Source organism: Simochromis diagramma, unplaced genomic scaffold (assembly GCF_900408965.1).
Source record: "Simochromis diagramma unplaced genomic scaffold, fSimDia1.1 OVJJ01000026.1, whole genome shotgun sequence".
Lineage (NCBI taxonomy): Eukaryota > Metazoa > Chordata > Actinopteri > Cichliformes > Cichlidae > Simochromis > Simochromis diagramma.
The window spans coordinates 2467882-2487002 of NW_024386985.1; the positions used below are offsets into that span (position 1 = coordinate 2467882).

The 19121-nt window shown below is 40.7% G+C and overlaps 1 protein-coding gene across 1 annotated transcript; it reads left to right on the plus strand.

Moving 5' to 3' along the window:
* The first annotated feature begins 3618 nt into the window (after positions 1 to 3618).
* med8 (mediator complex subunit 8) lies at positions 3619 to 7600 on the plus strand. The gene is made up of 7 exons (XM_040040412.1): positions 3619 to 3715; positions 3933 to 4054; positions 4316 to 4460; positions 4542 to 4682; positions 4778 to 4865; positions 4954 to 5193; positions 7031 to 7600. The coding sequence occupies exons 1-7, from the start codon at positions 3710 to 3712 to the stop codon at positions 7099 to 7101; spliced, it is 813 nt and encodes a 270-aa protein (XP_039896346.1). The 5' UTR covers positions 3619 to 3709; the 3' UTR covers positions 7102 to 7600.
* Positions 7601 to 19121: the final 11521 nt, after the last annotated feature.

The following is a 19121-nucleotide window of genomic DNA, read 5'->3' on the forward strand; positions in this document are numbered from 1 at the left end:
TTAAAAGCAGTTGTATGTTGCTATATCTCAAGTATAGAAATAAATGGAGCATTTATAAAGTAGGAATGTAATTGAGAACCTGCAAAGCGTTATCTGACACACACACACACACACACACATGTATATATATATATATAGAGAGAGAGAGAGTATACAGTTAATGTACAAATTAATTACTATAGTAATATAGATTAATATAGATATACATTCAGTTTTTACATATATCACATTTGAACTCTAAACTTTTAACATCCATGTAGATGCTAAAAATGACAGCCTCAACATGGCATTTAATCTGTTATTAGACTCAATTGGTTTCTCTCAAAATGTAAAAGAACCCACCCACCACTTTAATCACACTCTAATCTTGTTTTAACATATGGCATAGAAATTGAACATTTAACAGTGTTTCCTGAAAACCCTCTCCTGTCTGATCATTTCCTGATAACATTTACATTTACAATAATTGATTACACAGCGGTGGAGAGTAGACTTTATCAAAGTAGATGTCTTTCTGAAAGCGCTGTAACTAAGTTTAAGAATATAATCCACCCACTGTTATCATCTTCAATGCCCTGTAACAACATAGAGCAGAGCAGCTATCTGAACGCTACCCCAACAGAGGTCGATTATCTTGTTAATAATTTCACCTCCTCACTACGTACGACTCTGGATAATGTAGCTCCTGTGAAAACTAAGGTCTCTAATAAGAAGTACCTGACTCCTTGGTATAATTCTCAAACACGTACCCTAAAGCAGATGACTCGTAATCTGGAGAGGAAATGGCGTGTCACAAATTTAGAGGATCATCATTTAGCCTGGAGAAATAGTTTGCTGCTTTATAAGAAAGCCCTCCGCAAAGCCAGAACATCGTACTATTCATCACTGATTGAAGAAAATAAGAACAACTCCAGGTTTCTCTTCAGCACTGTAGCCAGGCTGACAAAAAGTCAGAGCTCTTTTGAGCCAACCATCCCTTTAACGTTAACTAGTAATGACTTCATGAACTTCTTCACAAATAAAATTTTTATCATTAGAGAAAAAATTACCAGTAATCATCCCACAGATGTAATATTATCTACAGCTACTCTTAGTACCATTGATGTTAAGTTAGACTCTTTTTCTCCAATTGATCTTTCTGAGTTAACTTCAATAATTACTTCCTCCAAACCATCAACTGTGTCTTTTAGACCCCATTCCTACAAAACTGCTCAAAGAAGTCCTTCCATTAATTAATTCTTCGATCTTAAATATGAGCAACCTATCTCTAATGATCGGCTATGTACCACAGGCCTTCAAGCTAGCTGTAGTTAAACCTTTACTCAAAAAGCCATCTCTAGACCCAGCAGTCTTAGCTAATTATAGGCCAATCTCCAACCTTCCTTTCATATCAAAAATCCTTGAAAGAGTAGTTGTCAAACAGCTAACAGAGGAATGGTTTATTTGAAGAGTTTCAGTCAGGTTTCAGAGCTCATCACAGCACAGAAACAGCTTTAGTGAAGGTTACAAATGATCTTCTTATGGCCTCTGACAGTGGACTCATCTCTGTGCTTGTCCTGCTAGACCTCAGTGCAGCGTTCGATACTGTCGACCATAATATCCTGTTAGAGCGATTAGAACATGCTGTAGGTATTACAGGTACTGTGCTGCAGTGGTTTGTATCATATCTATCTAATAGACTCCAATTTGTTCATGTAAATGGAGAGTCCTCTTCACACACTGAGGTTAATTATGGAGTTCCACAGGGTTCAGTGCTAGGACCAATTCTGTTTACATTATACATGCTTCCCTTAGGCAGTATCATTAGAAGACATAGCATACATTTTCACTGCTATGCAGATGACACCCAGCTCTATCTGTCCATGAAGCCAGATAACACACACCAATTAGTTAAACTGCAGGAATGTCTTAAAGACATAAAGACCTGGATGGCCGCTAACTTTCTGCTTCTTAATTCAGATAAAACTGAGGTTATTGTACTCGGCCCTGAAAAGCCTAGAAATATGGTATCTAACCAGATTCTTACTCTGGATGGCATTACCTTGGCCTCCAGTAACGCTGTGAGGAACCTTGGAGTCATTTTTGACCAGGACATGTCCTTCAATGCACATATTAAACAAATATGTAAGACTGCGTTCTTCGGCCTGGACATGCACTGGCTTCAGCAGCGGAACACGTCTGGCACTGCGGGATTTGATTCCCTGCCGTTGTAGTGTGTTACTGATGGTGACCTTTGTTACTTTGGTCCCAGCTCTCTGCAGGTCATTCACCAGGTCCCCCCGTGTGGTTCTGGGATCTTTGCTCACCGTTCTCATGATCATTTTGACCCCACGGGATGAGATCTTGCGTGGAGCCCCAGATCGAGGGAGATTATCAGTGGTCTTGTATGTCTTCCATTTTCTGATGATTGCTCCCACAGTTGATTTTTTCACACCAAGCTGCTTGCTTATTGTAGATTCACTCTTCCCAGTCTGGTGCAGGTCTACAATACTTTTCCTGGTGTCCTTCGAAAGCTCTTTTAAAAAGAAAGAAAAAAAAAAGAAAAAAGACTGCGTTCTTCCATTTGCGCAACATCTCTAAAATTAGAAATATCCTGTCTCAGAGTGACGCTGAAAAACTAGTTCATGCATTTATTACTTCCAGGCTGGACTACTGTAATTCATTATTATCAGGATGTCCAAAAAACTCCCTGAAAAGCCTTCAGCTAATCCAAAATGCTGCAGCAAGAGTACTGACAGGGACTAGAAAGAGAGAGCATATTTCTCCTGTTTTGACTTCCCTTCATTGGCTTCCTGTTAAATCCAGAATTGAATTCAAAATCCTGCTCCTCACATACAAGGTCTTAAATACTCAGGCCCCATCTTATCTTAATGACCTTGTAGTACCATATCACCCTATTAGAGCACTTCGCTCTCGCTCTGCAGGCCTACTTGTTGTTCCTAGAGTATTTAAAAGTAGAATGGGAGGGAGAGCCTTCAGTTTTCAGGCCCCTCTTCTGTGGAACCAGCTTCCAGTTTGGATTAAGGAGACAGACACTATCTCTACTTTCAAGATTAGGCTTAAAACTTTCCTTTTTGCTAAAGCATATAGTTAGGGCTGGACCAGGTGACCCTGAATCCTCCCTTAGTTATGCTGCAATAGACATAGGCTGCCGGGGGATTCCCATGATGCATTGAGTTTTTCCTTTCCAGTCACCTTTCTCGGTCACTATGTATTAATAGACCTCTCTGCATTGAATCATATCTGTTATTAACCTCTGTCTCTCTTCCACAGCATGTCTTTTATCCTGTCTTCCTTCTCTCACCCCAACCGGTCGCAGCAGATGGCCGCCCCTCCCTGAGCCTGGTTCTGCCGGAGGTTTCTTCCTGTTAAAAGGGAGTTTTTCCTTCCCACTGTCGCCAAAGTGCTTGCTCATAGGGGGTCATATGATTGTTGGGTTTTTCTCTGTATCTATGAAGCGCCTTGAGGCGACTTATGTTGTGATTTGGCGCTATATAAATAAAATTGAATTGAATTGAATTGAATTAAACTGAAATGTTTGCTTAAATATCGCATAAGTTGTGTACTGGATTATTTGTTTACGAGAACATTTTGAATAAATAAACGTTATAGCGTTTCCGCCATGTTTAACCAGCAGGCTTTTACTTTGACAGTGATGAACCGGAAGTGCTTCTCTGTCGCTTGAGGTTGGCTAAATTCTACTTGAACAATGCAGGTAATAAATATGAATATATATTCTGTACGACAGTATAATGCCTTCTTAGATGCAGTAACATTCATTAAAATGTTTATTTTGTCTGATGACTCATTTTCTTCTTGTTTAAGTGACTGACTCTTAAGTGGCTGAGGTTATGCACTCTTTAGCCGTTTGGCTAGCACAGCTGTGTATTTGCAGTGTTTGGGAGGTTTTTAATGCTTTTGTTGTCTTTTAGCAACGAGAAGAGAAACAGTTAGAGGCGTCAGTGGAGTCTCTCATTTCGCGGGTGGCTCACGTTAAAAATGCTCTGCACAGTTTCATTTACAAACTAGAAAACGAGTACGAGCGTTTGACGTGGTGAGTAAAATTATTTTCATTGTAAATCAGGCTGTTTTGTTTTAAAAGAAACGCGACATAGATTTAAGTCGAGTTAATACTTTGTTGTTCAAGCTGTTTTTGACAACAACATATAAACACGGTTTGTTCCTTTTATTTACAGGAGCAAATTTGACAGAAACTGTGGAAAATCTTGTCTTGTGGATATACAGATTTGATCTGAAACGCGTGCTTTGTGGATTATTTTGAGCTCTCACAGATGTGCCCTTTTTTGTCCTATAGGCCTTCTGTTTTGGATAACTTCGCCCTTCTGTCTGGTCAGCTGAACACCATCAATAAACTGCTCAGGAACGAGAAGACACCGTCCTTTCGCAACCAAGTTATAATCCCCCTGGTCCTGTCTCCAGACCGAGATGAGGACTTGGCAGTGAGTACCACAGCTGATAACACGTTTCCTCTTTTGAAAAAAGAAGTAGTTTCTCTGAGCTGTCTGTTTACCTGCTCTCAGAAACTCACGGAGCAGCGCGTTCCAGTGTTCAGCCATGAGATCGTACCGGACTACTTGCGGACCAAACCTGACCCAGAGGTGGAGGAGCAGGAGAAAACGCTGAGTACAGAGGCAGCACGTATTGGCCCCGATGTGGCCCAGGTTAGTTTGGACTCGCATAAAATAAAATATTCTGTCATTTTTGGGAATATTTTGCAATTTTTGTTTAAACCTTCAGGTTTTATTGTCATGAACAGAAACAGATCCAGGCTTTGAATAAGATTTGCACTACTCTGCTGGAGAAGCTAAGCAACCCTCGTGAGGACAGAGATGCAGAAAGCGCTGGTATGTTGCACTTCTGCTGCAGTTTTCTTTAATAAATTACACAAATACAATGGTGACTCTCAAATTTTATTTTATTTTTTTTACACAGCTATGCGACAGAGCAAACCGTCTTTCAACCCTGCTGACACTAACGCATTAGTTTCGGCCGTTGCATTTGGAAAGGGACTTTCCAAATGTAGGCCTCCTGGTCCTGTGGCCCCTGGACACCAAGGACAGGGGTCCATGATGAGTGGAGGTCCAACCTTACAGCAGGTCACTATTGGTGGGGGTTCAGGCCAGCAAGCAGGTATGGGAGGACCTGTGGCTCAACAGCAGCAAGGTCAGACAGGTAGGAGACTTGGAAAGCTGAGTTAGTATTTTACCTGAGCACAGCATCACAGTTATGTGAGAGCCAGCCATAGAGTGCTTTGCCGTGTTTCTTCAGTTTCAACATTTTACTGATGACAGTCATTAGTTTTTGAATTATAATGAATTAAGTGTGATGCTCCATTTAAAAATTATGGTCACTTTAAGAGGTAGGAAGGTGAATTATACAAGATATGTTAAAGACAAAGTTTTAAAACACCAGGCTAATAGCAAAAATGCTCAGTTCTAGGCTTCATAACAGGATACTCAAACAATTTTACATTATCATGCAGTTTAATAAACTGCCTTTTCCAATATTTAAAAAAAAACAATATTTCACAAATGAAAAAACATTCTCAAGCTAATGTGCCCATTTTTCCCATGCAATAATCCATCTATGCTTCCACCCAAATGCAGAGGCTGAAGGGACCGTGGCGCGTACTGACGATTAGCCCTTATTAGGGGGCATTAACAGTCATTTATATATATATATATATATATATATTATGAGTATTACAAAGTAGTTGACTGTCATCCCTGGCTTTCCAAACATGGACATGATTTAAAATAATAGATGGCATTTTGTCATAAATTTGGTAGAAATGCCAACATTTCTGCATAGAATTCATTTCTGTGGTCTAAGTATAGTTGTTATCATGTAGTTTACAGCTTAAAAACATGTTAAGGTGTGCACTACCTGTTTAATTTAACTTGAAATGAGCTTTCACCTCAAAGTAATCCCCATATTAATGCCAGGAAACTTCCCACCAAACATTACATTGTAATGAGATGATAATATTAATTTTCATATGGAAACTGCTTGTTTGTTTAGATGTATTGATACTACTTTTGAAAATGATCTGTAGAGTTCATTTTCAAGAGTTTATGGACCTCGAAACTTGCACATTGACTGCTAGCTAAGATTGTCACAATACTAGAATTTATTGAGTATATACTCAGGGAACTACTAAATACCATTTTTGAGACCATGCTGACGATTTTGACTCCATCCTGCAACAATAGTAAAGAAAAGTAATAGTGAAGAACTCACATTTCAAAAAACATGTTGAATTTTTGCAAACTTTTTCAATAATAAGCTGGATTCAACAAAATAGGTTTTTAAGATTCATCTGATTTCTTTTATTAATTTAAAAAATATTTTTTCTTCTTGTCCACAACTGCATGCAGCCTCTCTGTCATCCACCATCCACTCTGCAGCTCTTTGCATCCTCAGCTCTGCTCTTCAGGCCTGAAACCCATCTAAATAAGCTACTCTTCTCCAGATTTGACTTTTTATTTTCTTGGATTATCCACTCATGGCTGTGCAGAGCAGCCTACTCGATTCACCATGTGTCCATAACCCGACTTGCCACAACTCTATATTCAATATGCCATCTGTCATTCATAATCATTACAGGCTAACTACAGCATGCTAGCTGCTGCGTTAATGAACTGTTAAATACTTCAGTGCTGTTGAAACAGACGTTTTACTGACCTCTGAAATTCCTCCTCAAGTGTTGTTCAGTGTTATGAACGCTAACAACTTTAGTTGTTAGTGAGGGGAGGGGCTGTGTGCGTCACTGTCTGCAGACTGTCTTCAAAGATGGCACTGTTTGTATCGATACTATGGCAAAGGAGAATCTCAATTTGATAATCATTTTGGAGTTGATTAATATTGGAGTATTAAATTAAATTAATTTTTTTGACAACCCAGCTGTTAACACAGGATGTTTTGAATGATTTATATCTGCACTTGAAGAAAGAAAAAACCTTAAAGATGCATATATAGGGTTGATCTCTTCCCTTTGGTTTTCTCTCAGGAAAAATGCCAAGCAGCATCAAGACAAACATCAAATCTGCGTCTGGGTCAATGCATCCTTACAACCGATGAGCGGCCTTCTCACCTGTTACCATTCGGAGACTCACCTTCAGAGGTGCCAGCATTTACAGTAGAAAACTGTCACTTCTGTTTAATGCAGGGGTGGGCAAAACATTTTTCCAAGGGGCCTCATGAAAAACTGGGACTGTTGCGTAGGGCCCCATTTATAACTTGAACTGATCATTATGAACTCATTATGAACATTATGATCTCATTACAAGGTTATTGGTACGTCCTTCCACAAGTTCATGTTTCTTTTGTGGCGTCTTGGAGAAATGATTTCCCCATGCCTGTTTTAGTTCGTTAGTTTCATGGAGAATAATAAATACAAAAACAGCATGGGGATTTTTTTTTTCACATGTCACTGAAGCTGTTGTAGTTTTTGATGTCATATCTAAATGTCAGTGTTTGTTTGAACCACTAGATGGCAGTCTGCTTTCATTTCTGGAATTATAGTTTGGAACGGTAATCAGGACACTTTTTTCAATTAAAAACAATGTGCTCAAAATAATTCCTTGTTGTGTAATTAATCCACTGTTTACTGTTATTTAATTATTATTAATACACTGAAGGTTTCTATAAATTAATAAATCTTAGTGCCTTGATGCGGAAGCTCTCGTTCTCATCAAATGACCATCCCCACATGTTAGATGTGCACTATGTCTGTTTCACATTTCTGCCCTTTATTTCTTCTTCTGCTCCTCTTTGTCCATTTGGCTGCAGTACCAAAGGTGAGAATAATGAGGGTGGACGTTGCTCTGTGTGGCCTGATAATGTCAAAGTGTTTAAGGGGGGAAATGAGGAAGTATCGGTGCTGACGTGTGAGGGGGGCCTCTCTCTGTGCCGGCTCTCTCTGTCCACTCCAATCCCTGTCCTGCTGCACAGCACAGTGACCGTGCTGCTGTCACAGCATGCAGACCCATGCCTGACCTACATACACCCTCTGTCCCCAAACAGGCGGACGTCTCGCTGTGTCAGCCGCCGTGGTCAGATGCTCTGCTGAGACAGCTCAAAGCTGCACAAGGTCACACTTGTGTCCGTGGATGAGGTCTAAATTTTAAACAAAGAGCTAACGGGCAACATCCTGCGAACATCACAAAACAGAAAGGTTCAGCTGAGGTTATCTGCCAAACTATCATCCAAACTTAGAGACTGCAGAGGACACACTAGGATGGACTGTTTTCATACCATCCTAGTGTTAAATTTGACTTTATACACAGAAATATATCCTAGATTCTTTGCAAAACATGTTTGTTTTTTTCTTTCATGATTTCTGCAAATAAAGTGACAAACTTGTGAGGCTCTTAGGTTTTTCCTGTTTTCTTAGATGGTCCAGTTACATATAATTGGCATATTCCAAATAGTATTAGATATGATGATAATCCAAAACCAGTCCTCCCGAAAAAGAACAAATGATTTTAGGTTACTATTTTTTCATATATAAAATAGTCTATATTTTGACATATAAATCTACTTTTATTTTTAATTTAAGCAGTGATATTTACTTTCTGTCTCTGATGCTTTTATCTGCACTTCAGTCAGTTTTTTTTTCTTTTCAAACCACCTTTAAAGGGTAAAAATATATTTAAGTGCTTATTTTTTTTAAATCATTGCTAATACTAAATCTAAATAATCTGCTAAAGATCCCTCCCATTTCAGTCAGCATGCCATCCTGCTTCAGATTTCAAAATGAGTCAAACAAATACTTTACTTTTCCTCTTTAGTGGTAGTTCATGTTAAAAGATGGCCATGACCAAGTTGACCATGCTTCCACTCTTATAATTTTCTGTTGAACATTATAAGAAAGTTTCTTCTTCTCATATAATAATGGCATATTGTAAAGAAAACATCGGCTTTCCTGATTGTCCAATCATTTAAACAGCTGCAGCGATGTAAATTGCACTCCCTGGTGAGTGCACATATAGTTCTGACACACTATCAGTGCCCCGAAACCACCGTCGCCACCGCATCTGAACCTTATTACAACAGCTAATCGTCCCTCTGTTGTGCAATTAGAGCGTTCATTTACTCCCCGTCATAAAATATGAATCTGAACAAAATCCATTTACGCTGCGGTACAAAACCAAAGTGAAGCAGTTTTATGAATTTGGTAAAAGTTATATTGGCACCAGAATCTGATTTTGTGCCTTACTACAAAAATGATTTTGGATTAGACACGCAATGTAAAGTCATTAACTTTATGGCAAAACAGCATAAAAAGTGTAGGAAAAACTGTGGACAACACAAACCGATGTTGTAAACCTTCAAACTTTTCCCTGCATCATCTAAAAGAAATAGTTTTGACACTCCAGCCTTTTAGTAATTTAAATGATCATAAATAAATAAACAAATAAAACAGTAGCTTAATAATTAGCAGCCAAGGTAATACGACATTCATCACATACACTAGTTTTGCTTAAAGCTACAGACTGACTTTAAACTGTGCAACTTTGCAGGAGGAGAGCAACTCTTAAATCACGTCTAATTAAATATTTCATTTAGCTGCCTTATTAGTTAAAATATATTTAAGCAGCATATTGAATACAGATTTCCATGGAAGCCCGTTTCTGCCACAAAAAAAAAGTATCCATAACTCAAAATTTCGACTTATTTTCTCGAAATTTCGACTTGTTAACTTCAAATTTCGACTTATCAACTCGAAATTTCAAGTTAGCTCTGCCAATCAGTAATCTATCTGGAATGCGCACTAAAAATCCCCATCGCAACAAATTGGCGCTTTTCGAGAGTACATTTGCTGAGAGTAACGCCATGTGATTCAGCTAATAACACAAGCCACACAAATCAGCAATTTGTGCATTCATGACTGGCTGTAATACTGGTAGCTTAGCTATAACATTTGTAGCTTAGAGCTTCAGCTTCTGGGTAACAAGGAAATGACATCATTCACGTAGATTGCTGATAGCAGTTAACATCGAGATATTAACTCAAAATTTTGAGAAAAGTAAGTCAACATTTCGAGCTACTTTTCTCGAAATTTCGAGTTAATAAGTCGAAATTTCTAGAAAATAACTCAAAATTTCGAGTTATGGATACTTTTTTTTTGTGGCGGAAACGGGCTTCCATAGATTTCAGTGCACTCTTTATGAAACAGGTAAACTAAACTTCAGTGGCTGCAGTCTGGCTAGATAAGGCTTATTAACCCACCTTTTCTTTAAAAGTAAATAGTTTTGATGACCCATGTTATCAGAGAGTGAGTTTATATTTGAAGTAGCTCTGCTAAAAGTGAACTGGTCCACAGTTCAATATGTGCATTTTGGCTTCATACTTTTATAAAAACAGTATTATGAAACCAGCTCTCAAATTTGTTTTTATTTATAAAAAGAAAATTTATTATTTGTCTTTAAAAACTACTTTATTCATTTAATCTTAGAGTAATAGAATCCCTTTCTGTGTCAGTATTCAATTATACTAGAAGTTGTCTGTAATTTGGTACTGACTTACTGTTCCTTTTGCCAAATCAATATGTTTAAATAAAGATTTGTTTTGGTTAGCTGGCCTAGCCTAACCATCTCATTAGCAGTAACTACCCTGTCATAGCTCATTACTCTTTTCAAATTTCCATGATTTAATGTTGCTAAGCTTAGTTTAAACCCAATATAATTAAAGGCTAATTGAACAACTTAATTATTTATTTAATTTTTAAACAACACCCGCTAAAAGCTAACTGAGTTAGCTTAGTTGAGTAGCAGAAAGTTGCCTCTGTCACTGTGATTAATAAGGAATAAATGCTAAAGGTGAAGTTTAACTTGTGTAACACAGGTGACACATAAAAGGAAATACAAAGCAAAACCCTTTTTTGTCTTTGGAACTGTTTGAGGAATTAACAACATTAATCCAAAGGATTTTTCCTCAATTGGTGTTGGTGCAGAAACTGCTGTGTAACGTGTTGGCCCAAAATCTCCAGTCTGTGTTTAGTTGCATTGATGTCTGGTGCCTATGGAGGCTATAACAAACCACTCACAGATCCCTCATACCCTGTAGATGGGGGGCATGTCACTGTGGAAAAGTACACTCTTGTCAGGATAGAAATACTACAACTATAGATGAGCAGTACTTTGTAATGAAACAAGTAACATGCCCCCTACTCCATGAAAAAATTCCACCAGATCCTCTCATTATTCGAGGCCCATTTGTGCCAGTATCTGTTGCACGTTTTGTATATGAGCCTTCACATGATGTTTCATAAGCTTTTTTTCTCATCTCCATTGTTTCCTTTAATGATTCTGCCTTTGTATGACACATCAGGTCACAGAGACCATAACAGGGGTCATCAGCGTTTTACTTTTGGTGCACATTGAGGTTTGGGATTTGGCCCATTCTGTAAAATGATCCCTGAAATTACTGTTTTGACAATTAATTGAAATTCATAAAATCAAGACTGTGTGCGAGGAGAGCCTCAGAGAGGTTTTATATCACATCCAGTGCCGACTGCCTCTGAGCCTCGCTGTACATAGTGGATAATGGGGAAACTCAATATGACAGCTGCCTCCTAAATTACAGTATACACTATATAGCAGGGTACACAGAGCAGGGGTAACTAGACGGTTTTTAACCAGACACAAATCCGTCCTGACAACATAATCAGCATTGCTATCTTTTGAAAAGACAGGATTTCCCTCTGAAGCGACACACTGCAGTGACCAAATGTGTCAAATGACTTCATGTCCAGAAATGCAGGAAAAACATTTAAGAAGATAAAAACACAGAGACACAAACCCCAAATAAATGAGCTCACAGAAACAAGCGAGCAAGAGAGTGGACGTGAATAATCCTTGCATATGACTGAGCTAATTATTCCAGCAGCCCTGGATACGGATGTTCTTCATTAAATATTTTTTTGTTTCATTTCTGATTTATGTTTTGGAGAGATAACTTTCTCATTTATTTAATAAGAGCATCTCCTGGCACGGTTTTAAAGGTTTTCTTTATTTTTCCTGTAATTGAAGAACATGATAAGGTCCATAACTTGCTCATTATGGAAGCTTAAGGCAAATATAAAGAAAGAGTTTACAGCCTTAAACTCCCACACCCCAAAAAAGGCTCAAATATTCTGCAGAGTCTAATTCAAATGTTCCACGGTTGAAGTCACTTGAAAGGCTCCGATGACGCACGCGGATCTGTGAAATCTTTTCCAAATGTCTTCTTTATGAAAGTTGGGATCAGAGGAATTCATTAAGGATCTGTGGGTGGCATAGGCAAAACGAGTACTGAGGCTTTGCCAAACTGAACTGTTTCCAAATCTGAAATCTGCAACGCTGACTGGAACACACCCACAGTCACTAATTACTTGACCCTATTCCTGCGCAGCCTTGTGGAGTTATTTTGTGATTCATGTACGGTCTATCAGGAGAGAAGACGACTTGTTTCATCTTATTAATGCAGAAGGTTTCCTTGAGACAAAGCTTCTCCACCTCAGACCTTACATCGTCTACTTCAGAAACCATTCCCTCAGGCGCATGTGTGCAGCCTTGTGAGTGTGTGTGTGCATCGTGTTGGCAGATGCTGTATCGGGTGCACATTATGCATTGTGAATAATCCTGCCTCTTGATGAGCCTTATATTGTCATCGATATAATGTGAGCCCTGAGCCCTCCTGCATGTGCCACATGCTTTGTGGTCATTGTGGTTGAAGAAGATTGATATGAAATTCCATTGGCTTAGATGTACTAAGATGAGGTCAAAGAAGGCAGATGTGATTATAATGAATGTTTGTCTTAGCCTATAGAGAGACACTATCCTGTGCTTGTTCCCTGTCCGAGTGTATAGAGCAGAGAGCTGGATTCGACTCTTAATCTAATAGACACCAAGGTGCTTTAATTAATTCATTAATTTTTTTCTTTCAATCAAAAATGTATTTTTACATTTAAATTTCTTCCTCGAGACCTTAAATTTCTGTTATTTTCTATTTTTAAGAAACAGCATAAATGAGAAGTCTCCCTAGTTATGATTAAACAACATGGAAAGCTGTAGTTGCACATTAATCCTATACACCATTTTATTGTATTGCATCTTATTACTGTTCAGAGATGAATGAAAATGAAACTGCAGAGTTTGTGGTCAAACTGGAAAGGGACCATGGGATACATCCTTGGCTCAGCTGGTAGAGCTGGTTTGATCCCCAGTCTCTCCACTTGCTGAGAGTCTCAGGCCACCAAACCCCAAGTTACCCTGCAGGGCATCAAAACACCTTGCGTGGTTGTGTGTGTGTGTGTGTGTGTGTGTGTGTGTGTGTGTGTGGATGAGAAACACACTTCAAATACTTTATAACACTGCAAAGTTTAAAAGGACTATATAGGTGCTGGCTATTTAAAATTTTACCCTGCTGCCACTGTGACCAAGCTGCCTATCCGGTCGTTAAGTGATGACGTGACAAATCCTACTTCCGGGCCTAAAGTAGTCTGCGTTTAATATGGCTTTTGTGTTGTTAACATGTTTAATGTTTTGTATTTTCTTCTATTTAATCTCAAAAAGCTCCTAAAACAGTCAGTGATCACTGTTGACCTCCCTCGGCTTTTATTACCGCTAATCATTTATTTAAGCTCAGTTTTTAAAACTTTAGGATGTAACTACAGCCCAGCCCATGCAGCAGTATATGAATGACTAACCTCGTATTGTGGATGGATTATCTCAGTTGTTCTCCTGGCTGAAGTTTGGTCCTTTTACAGCATCCTGCCATGCGATTACATTTGTTCCTGACCACCGAGAACACTCACGTTAACTTTTATCGAGTGGAAAAAAAGTTAGCTTGTTTATATTATGCTAACATAGCTGTGTCGCTAGCGGTCACGTAGCACATCATTATATACCAGCTAGCCCAACTTCAGTAACCCTACAAACGTCACTGCTGTTTAGTTTCCTGTCTTCATTTATGTTGGAAGTGATAACAGAGCTGTACGTTTTAATTTGTTTCCAAAACCCCGCAGTCAAGACATGCTATATTGTATTTAGATAGAAGCTAGCGAGCTAACTCCCTGCTAACTTCTAACTCCGTTAAATGTCATAAATTCCGTTTTCATGGATGCCTGGATGTTAAACTCAATTGTTACAACTGGTACAGCAGAACGCTGATCATTTTATTAAAGATGAAAGACTTTAGACAGTTTTTCAACTCTCAGTAATGCCATAGTGATCGTTTGATATATGGACCTGCAGCGGAGTTTAGGCCCAGACACGACTAGTGACGTCAGACTTAACGACCGGATAAGCAGCAGAAAATGCCTTTCAATTAATTAATCATTATTCAGACAATCAATCATTACTTCCTCTCAGTGCACAAAAATACAGCAGGAATTTTGGGAAACGGATACAGACATTTTACACCATTTGCATCATATATCATCAGAGTCTGTACAGTAGTGATCAACATGTACAGTCCATCCAGACTGTGACATCACCCATGGGTTACAGAGTCCTGCTATGAATCCTCAAGCTGAGTGATTTGACAGTTACCAGAGATCACAAGTGACAGATCTGATGGCAATGCTACACACTCATACGGCAGCAGACAAGGTAGAGCTAACACTGCTTTATCTCTGATTTGACTCTAGTAAGTAAAGTTTATTTATGAAGGGCTTCACAGACAAACAGTCACAAAGTGCTGTACACAGAAAGAGTAAACTAAATAAGAACTTTAGTGCCATAACAGCCAATAAAAAAACCAAAACAAATAAAAACATATTTTTTATTTAGAAATGTTATGTATTTCTTCTATTTGATCTCAAAAAGCTCCTAAAACAGCCAGTGATCACTGTTGACCTCCCTCGGCTTTTATTACCGCTAATCATTTATTTAAGCTCAGTTTTTAAAACCTTAGGATGTAACTACAGCCCAGCCCATGCAGCAGTATATGAATGACTAACCTCGTATTGTGGATGGATTATCTCAGTTGTTCTCCTGGCTGAAGTTTGGTCCTTTTACAGCATCCTGCCATGCGATTACATTTGTTCCTGACCACCGAGAACACTCACGTTAACTTTTATTGAGTGGAAAAAAAGTTAGCTTGTTTATATTATGCTAACATAGCTGTGTCGCTAGCGGTCACGTAGCACATCATTATATACCAGCTAGCCCAACTTCAGTAACCCTACAAACGCCACTGCTGTTTAGTTTTCTGTCTTCATTTATGTTGGAAGTGATAACAGAGCTGTACGTTTTAATTTGTTTCCAAAACCCCGCAGTCAGGACATGCTATATTGTATTTAGATAGAAGCTAGCGAGCTAACTCCCTGCTAACTTCTAACTCCGTTAAATGTCATAAATTCCGTTTTCATGGATGCCTGGATGTTAAACTCAATTGTTACACCTGGTAGAGCAGAACGCTGATCATTTTATTAAAGATGAAAGACTCTAGACAGTTTTTCAACTCTCAGTAATGCCATAGTGATCGTTTGATATATGGACCTGCAGCGGAGTTTAGGTCCAGACACGGCTAGTGACGTTAGACTGAACAACCGGATAGCTCCTCGGTTCACAGTAACATCGCTCAGCTAACATTCTAACAGCACATTTGAGTTATTCACCCCCTCCTTTGCTGTGCTGAATCATAGCGTAAGCGAATCACTCAGGACTCACTAACCCCCTCCCGACCCCATCTTTATATTTCCTTTTTTATATATATGAAAGTTGCTAATATGTAAGGAATGTCTATTCTCTGAATGTGTAATATATGGTGCATTTTGTTTGTATGTTAATTTTACTAATAAAAAAAAAAAAAATGGCGCAAAGAAAAAAACAACAAAAAAACTAACCCCCTCCCTTGCTGTGCTGAATCGTAGCATAGACGAATCACTCACTCACTCACCCCCTCCCTCCTGGGTCACGTCTTCTTCTTCTTCTTCTTCTTGGTTGGCAACGAATGTTAAGGCGCATGACTCAGGCTCCACTGCTTCAGAGGTGTTTCCTGCGTGCGCAATTACTCGTGCTCAGGCTCGTAAAATGGGTGAGATTGTGGATTTGTCGGGGTCGTTTATGGCTACGCTTGATGAAGACGACTCTTTCGTGTCACCCATTGATTCTGTAAAAATCTCCACATGTGACGTCCCTGAAATGATTCCTGAGGACAAATTTTGATTCAAGATGGCGCCGAGTATGGCAGCCTCGTCGCGAGCTCCCCCAAGCAACAGCTTTTTTCTGTGTTTAATTTTACTTTTCCTTCATTTTTTCGCGAGTAGCACATGTCTCCTTGTGTACGACCGACAAACCTTACTGGACATAAAAGACGGTCTTTCTTATAACTTTCCGGAGTTCAAGTTTTGCAACACGGACGCTCCGTTTGCAGACCCCCCATTCATCTCACCTGAGACGCCTTTGTTCTCTGGCCCTGGAGGCCGCAAACGCCGACGCAGAGGGAGAAGATCTGGCATTCTGGTTCGACTGAGACGGCGCACTAACAGACCACCGTTACCCAGTTTATTACTGGCTAATGTGCAGTCTCTGGAGAACAAGCTGTGCGAGCTTCGGGCACGGATCTCATTCCAGCGAGAGATGCGGGACTGCTGCGTGATCTGCCTCACAGAAACCTGGCTATCGGACAAGGTACCGGACTCCGCAATACAACTACCGGGGTTCTCCGTGCATCGCACGGACAGGTCACAGGATCTTACTGGGAAAAGCAGAGGCGGTGGTGTGTGTTTCATGATCAACAACAGCTGGTGTGATTATGCGAACGTGCACCCGGTCAAATCCTTCTGCTCACCGGACCTGTAGTACCTGATGATTAAGTGCCGGCCATTCTGGCTACCGAGGGAATTTACAGCAGTGATTATTACGGCTGTTTACATTCCCCCAAGTTGGACGGACCAATCGGAGTCTGCGCTGCGGGACTGTTTTGATCACATGGACTGGGAAATGTTTCACGTGGCTGCTAGGGACATTGACGAGTACACAGACTCAGTCTGCGGATTTATCAGGAAATGCGTGGAAGATGTCGTCCCATCCAGAACAGTTAAATCCTTCCCAAATCAAAAACCCTGGATTAACGGAGATGTTTGCGCGGCACTGGCAGCACGGAGCACCGCCTTTGCCTCTGCGAACACATCGGACTACAAACACGCACATTACCAACTCCGGAAGACGATCAAAGCAGCCAAACGTGAGTACAGGAACAGGGTGGAGCAACAGTTTGACAACCCTCGGAGTATGTGGCAGGGACTAAACACGATCACAGACTTTAGAGGGAAAACCAGCACACCGCAGACCACGGCCTCTCTGTGTGAGGATCTAAACGTATTCTACGCTAGATTCGACACAGCGAACACCATGAGACCACAGTGTGCGCACCGCGGATGACGTCAGTGCGCACACTGTGTCTGAGGAGGATGTGCGGAAGTGCTTCAGGAAGGTGAACGCACGCAAAGCTACTGGTCCGGACGGGATTCCCGGCCGCGTCCTCAAGTCATGCGCGGCTCAGCTGGCTGGAGTGTTCACGCACATCTTCAACCTTTCCCTCTCTCTGTCTGTAGTCCCAGCCTGCTTCAAAATGGCCACCATCGTCCCTGTACCCAAATCCTCCACCATCTCCTCATTGAACGACTGGCGACCTGTAGCCCTGACCCCCATCGTAAGCAAATGCTTCGAGAAGCTGGTCAGGGACTTCATCTGCTCTGCACTACCCGACTCACTGGACCCTCTACAGTTCGCATACCGCCACAACAGATCCACTGATGATGCCATAGCCCTGACACTACACACTGCCCTGTCACACCTGGAGAAGAGAGACACGTATGTGAGAATGCTGTTTGTAGATTACAGCTCAGCATTCAATACCATCGTTCCCTCGAAGCTGGACAGGAAACTGCAGGATCTAGGACTGAGTAGCTCCCTCTGCAGCTGGATCCTTAGCTTCCTGTCTGACAGACGCCAAGTGGTCAGACTGGGCAGCATCACCTCATCCCCCATCACACTGAACACTGGTGCTCCACAGGGGTGTGTACTGAGCCCTCTCCTATACTCACTCTACACCTACGACTGCACAGCCACTAACAACTCCAACATCATTGTGAAGTTTGCGGACGACACTACAGTGGTGGGTCTTATCACCAATGGTGATGAGACGGCTTACAGGGAAGAGGTCAGCGCCCTGACCCACTGGTGTCAAGACAACCATCTCACCCTCAACGTCGCAAAGACAAAGGAGTTGATAGTGGACTTCCGGAGGTGCAGAGAAGTACACACCCCCATCACCATCAACGGCGCTGCTGTGGAGAGAGTGAGCAGCTTCCGGTTCCTTGGTGTACATCTGGCTGAGGATCTTACGTGGTCAGTACACACAAACAAAACAGTGAAGAAGGCGCAGCAGCGCCTCTTCTTTCTCAGGAGACTGAAAAGATTCGGCATGAGCCCCCGCATCCTCAGGACCTTCTATCACTGTGCCATTGAGAGCATCCTCACTGGATGCATCACCACCTGGTATGGCAACAGCACCGCCTACAACTGCAAAGCTCTCCAGCGAGTAGTGCGGTGCTCTGAACGGATAATTGGAGGTGAGCTTCCCTCCCTCCAAGACATCTACAGGAAGCGCTGCCTGAGGAAAGCGGGGAGGATCATCAAGGACTCCAGTCACCCCAGCCATAAACTGTTCAGACTACTTCCATCAGGAAGGAGGTTCTGCAGCATCCGGTCCCGTACCAGCAGACTGAGAGACAGCTTCTTCCACCAGGCCATCAGACTGCTGAACACGTCATAGACACCTCAGCTTCACTACTGGAACTTTAACCTTATGCACTCCACACTGTACAGTAATGCCACTGTTTTGCACATGTCTCAACTCTGTATATTTTTATATATTTTATTTATTGTTTACTCTATTTAATTTGTAAAATATGTGTACACACACACACACACACACACACGTAGAAAAATATTTAGTATACACATCCAGAAATGCATATACTATTATATATTGTACATATATTTATTAGTTTCAGATGTAGCCATTCTTGTATTTTGCTTGTTTACATTATTGTATTTTGCACAACTCTGTTGCTTGTGAAGCTCGCACACAAGAATTTCACT

Excerpts from the sequence above, each read along its gene's own strand:
- med8 (XM_040040412.1), top strand. Across the intron at positions 4,866-4,953 it reads CAGAGATGCAGAAAGCGCTG|CTATGCGACAGAGCAAACCG; the intron begins GTATGTTGCACT and ends TTTTTTACACAG. Across the intron at positions 5,194-7,030 it reads ACAGCAGCAAGGTCAGACAG|GAAAAATGCCAAGCAGCATC; the intron begins GTAGGAGACTTG and ends GTTTTCTCTCAG.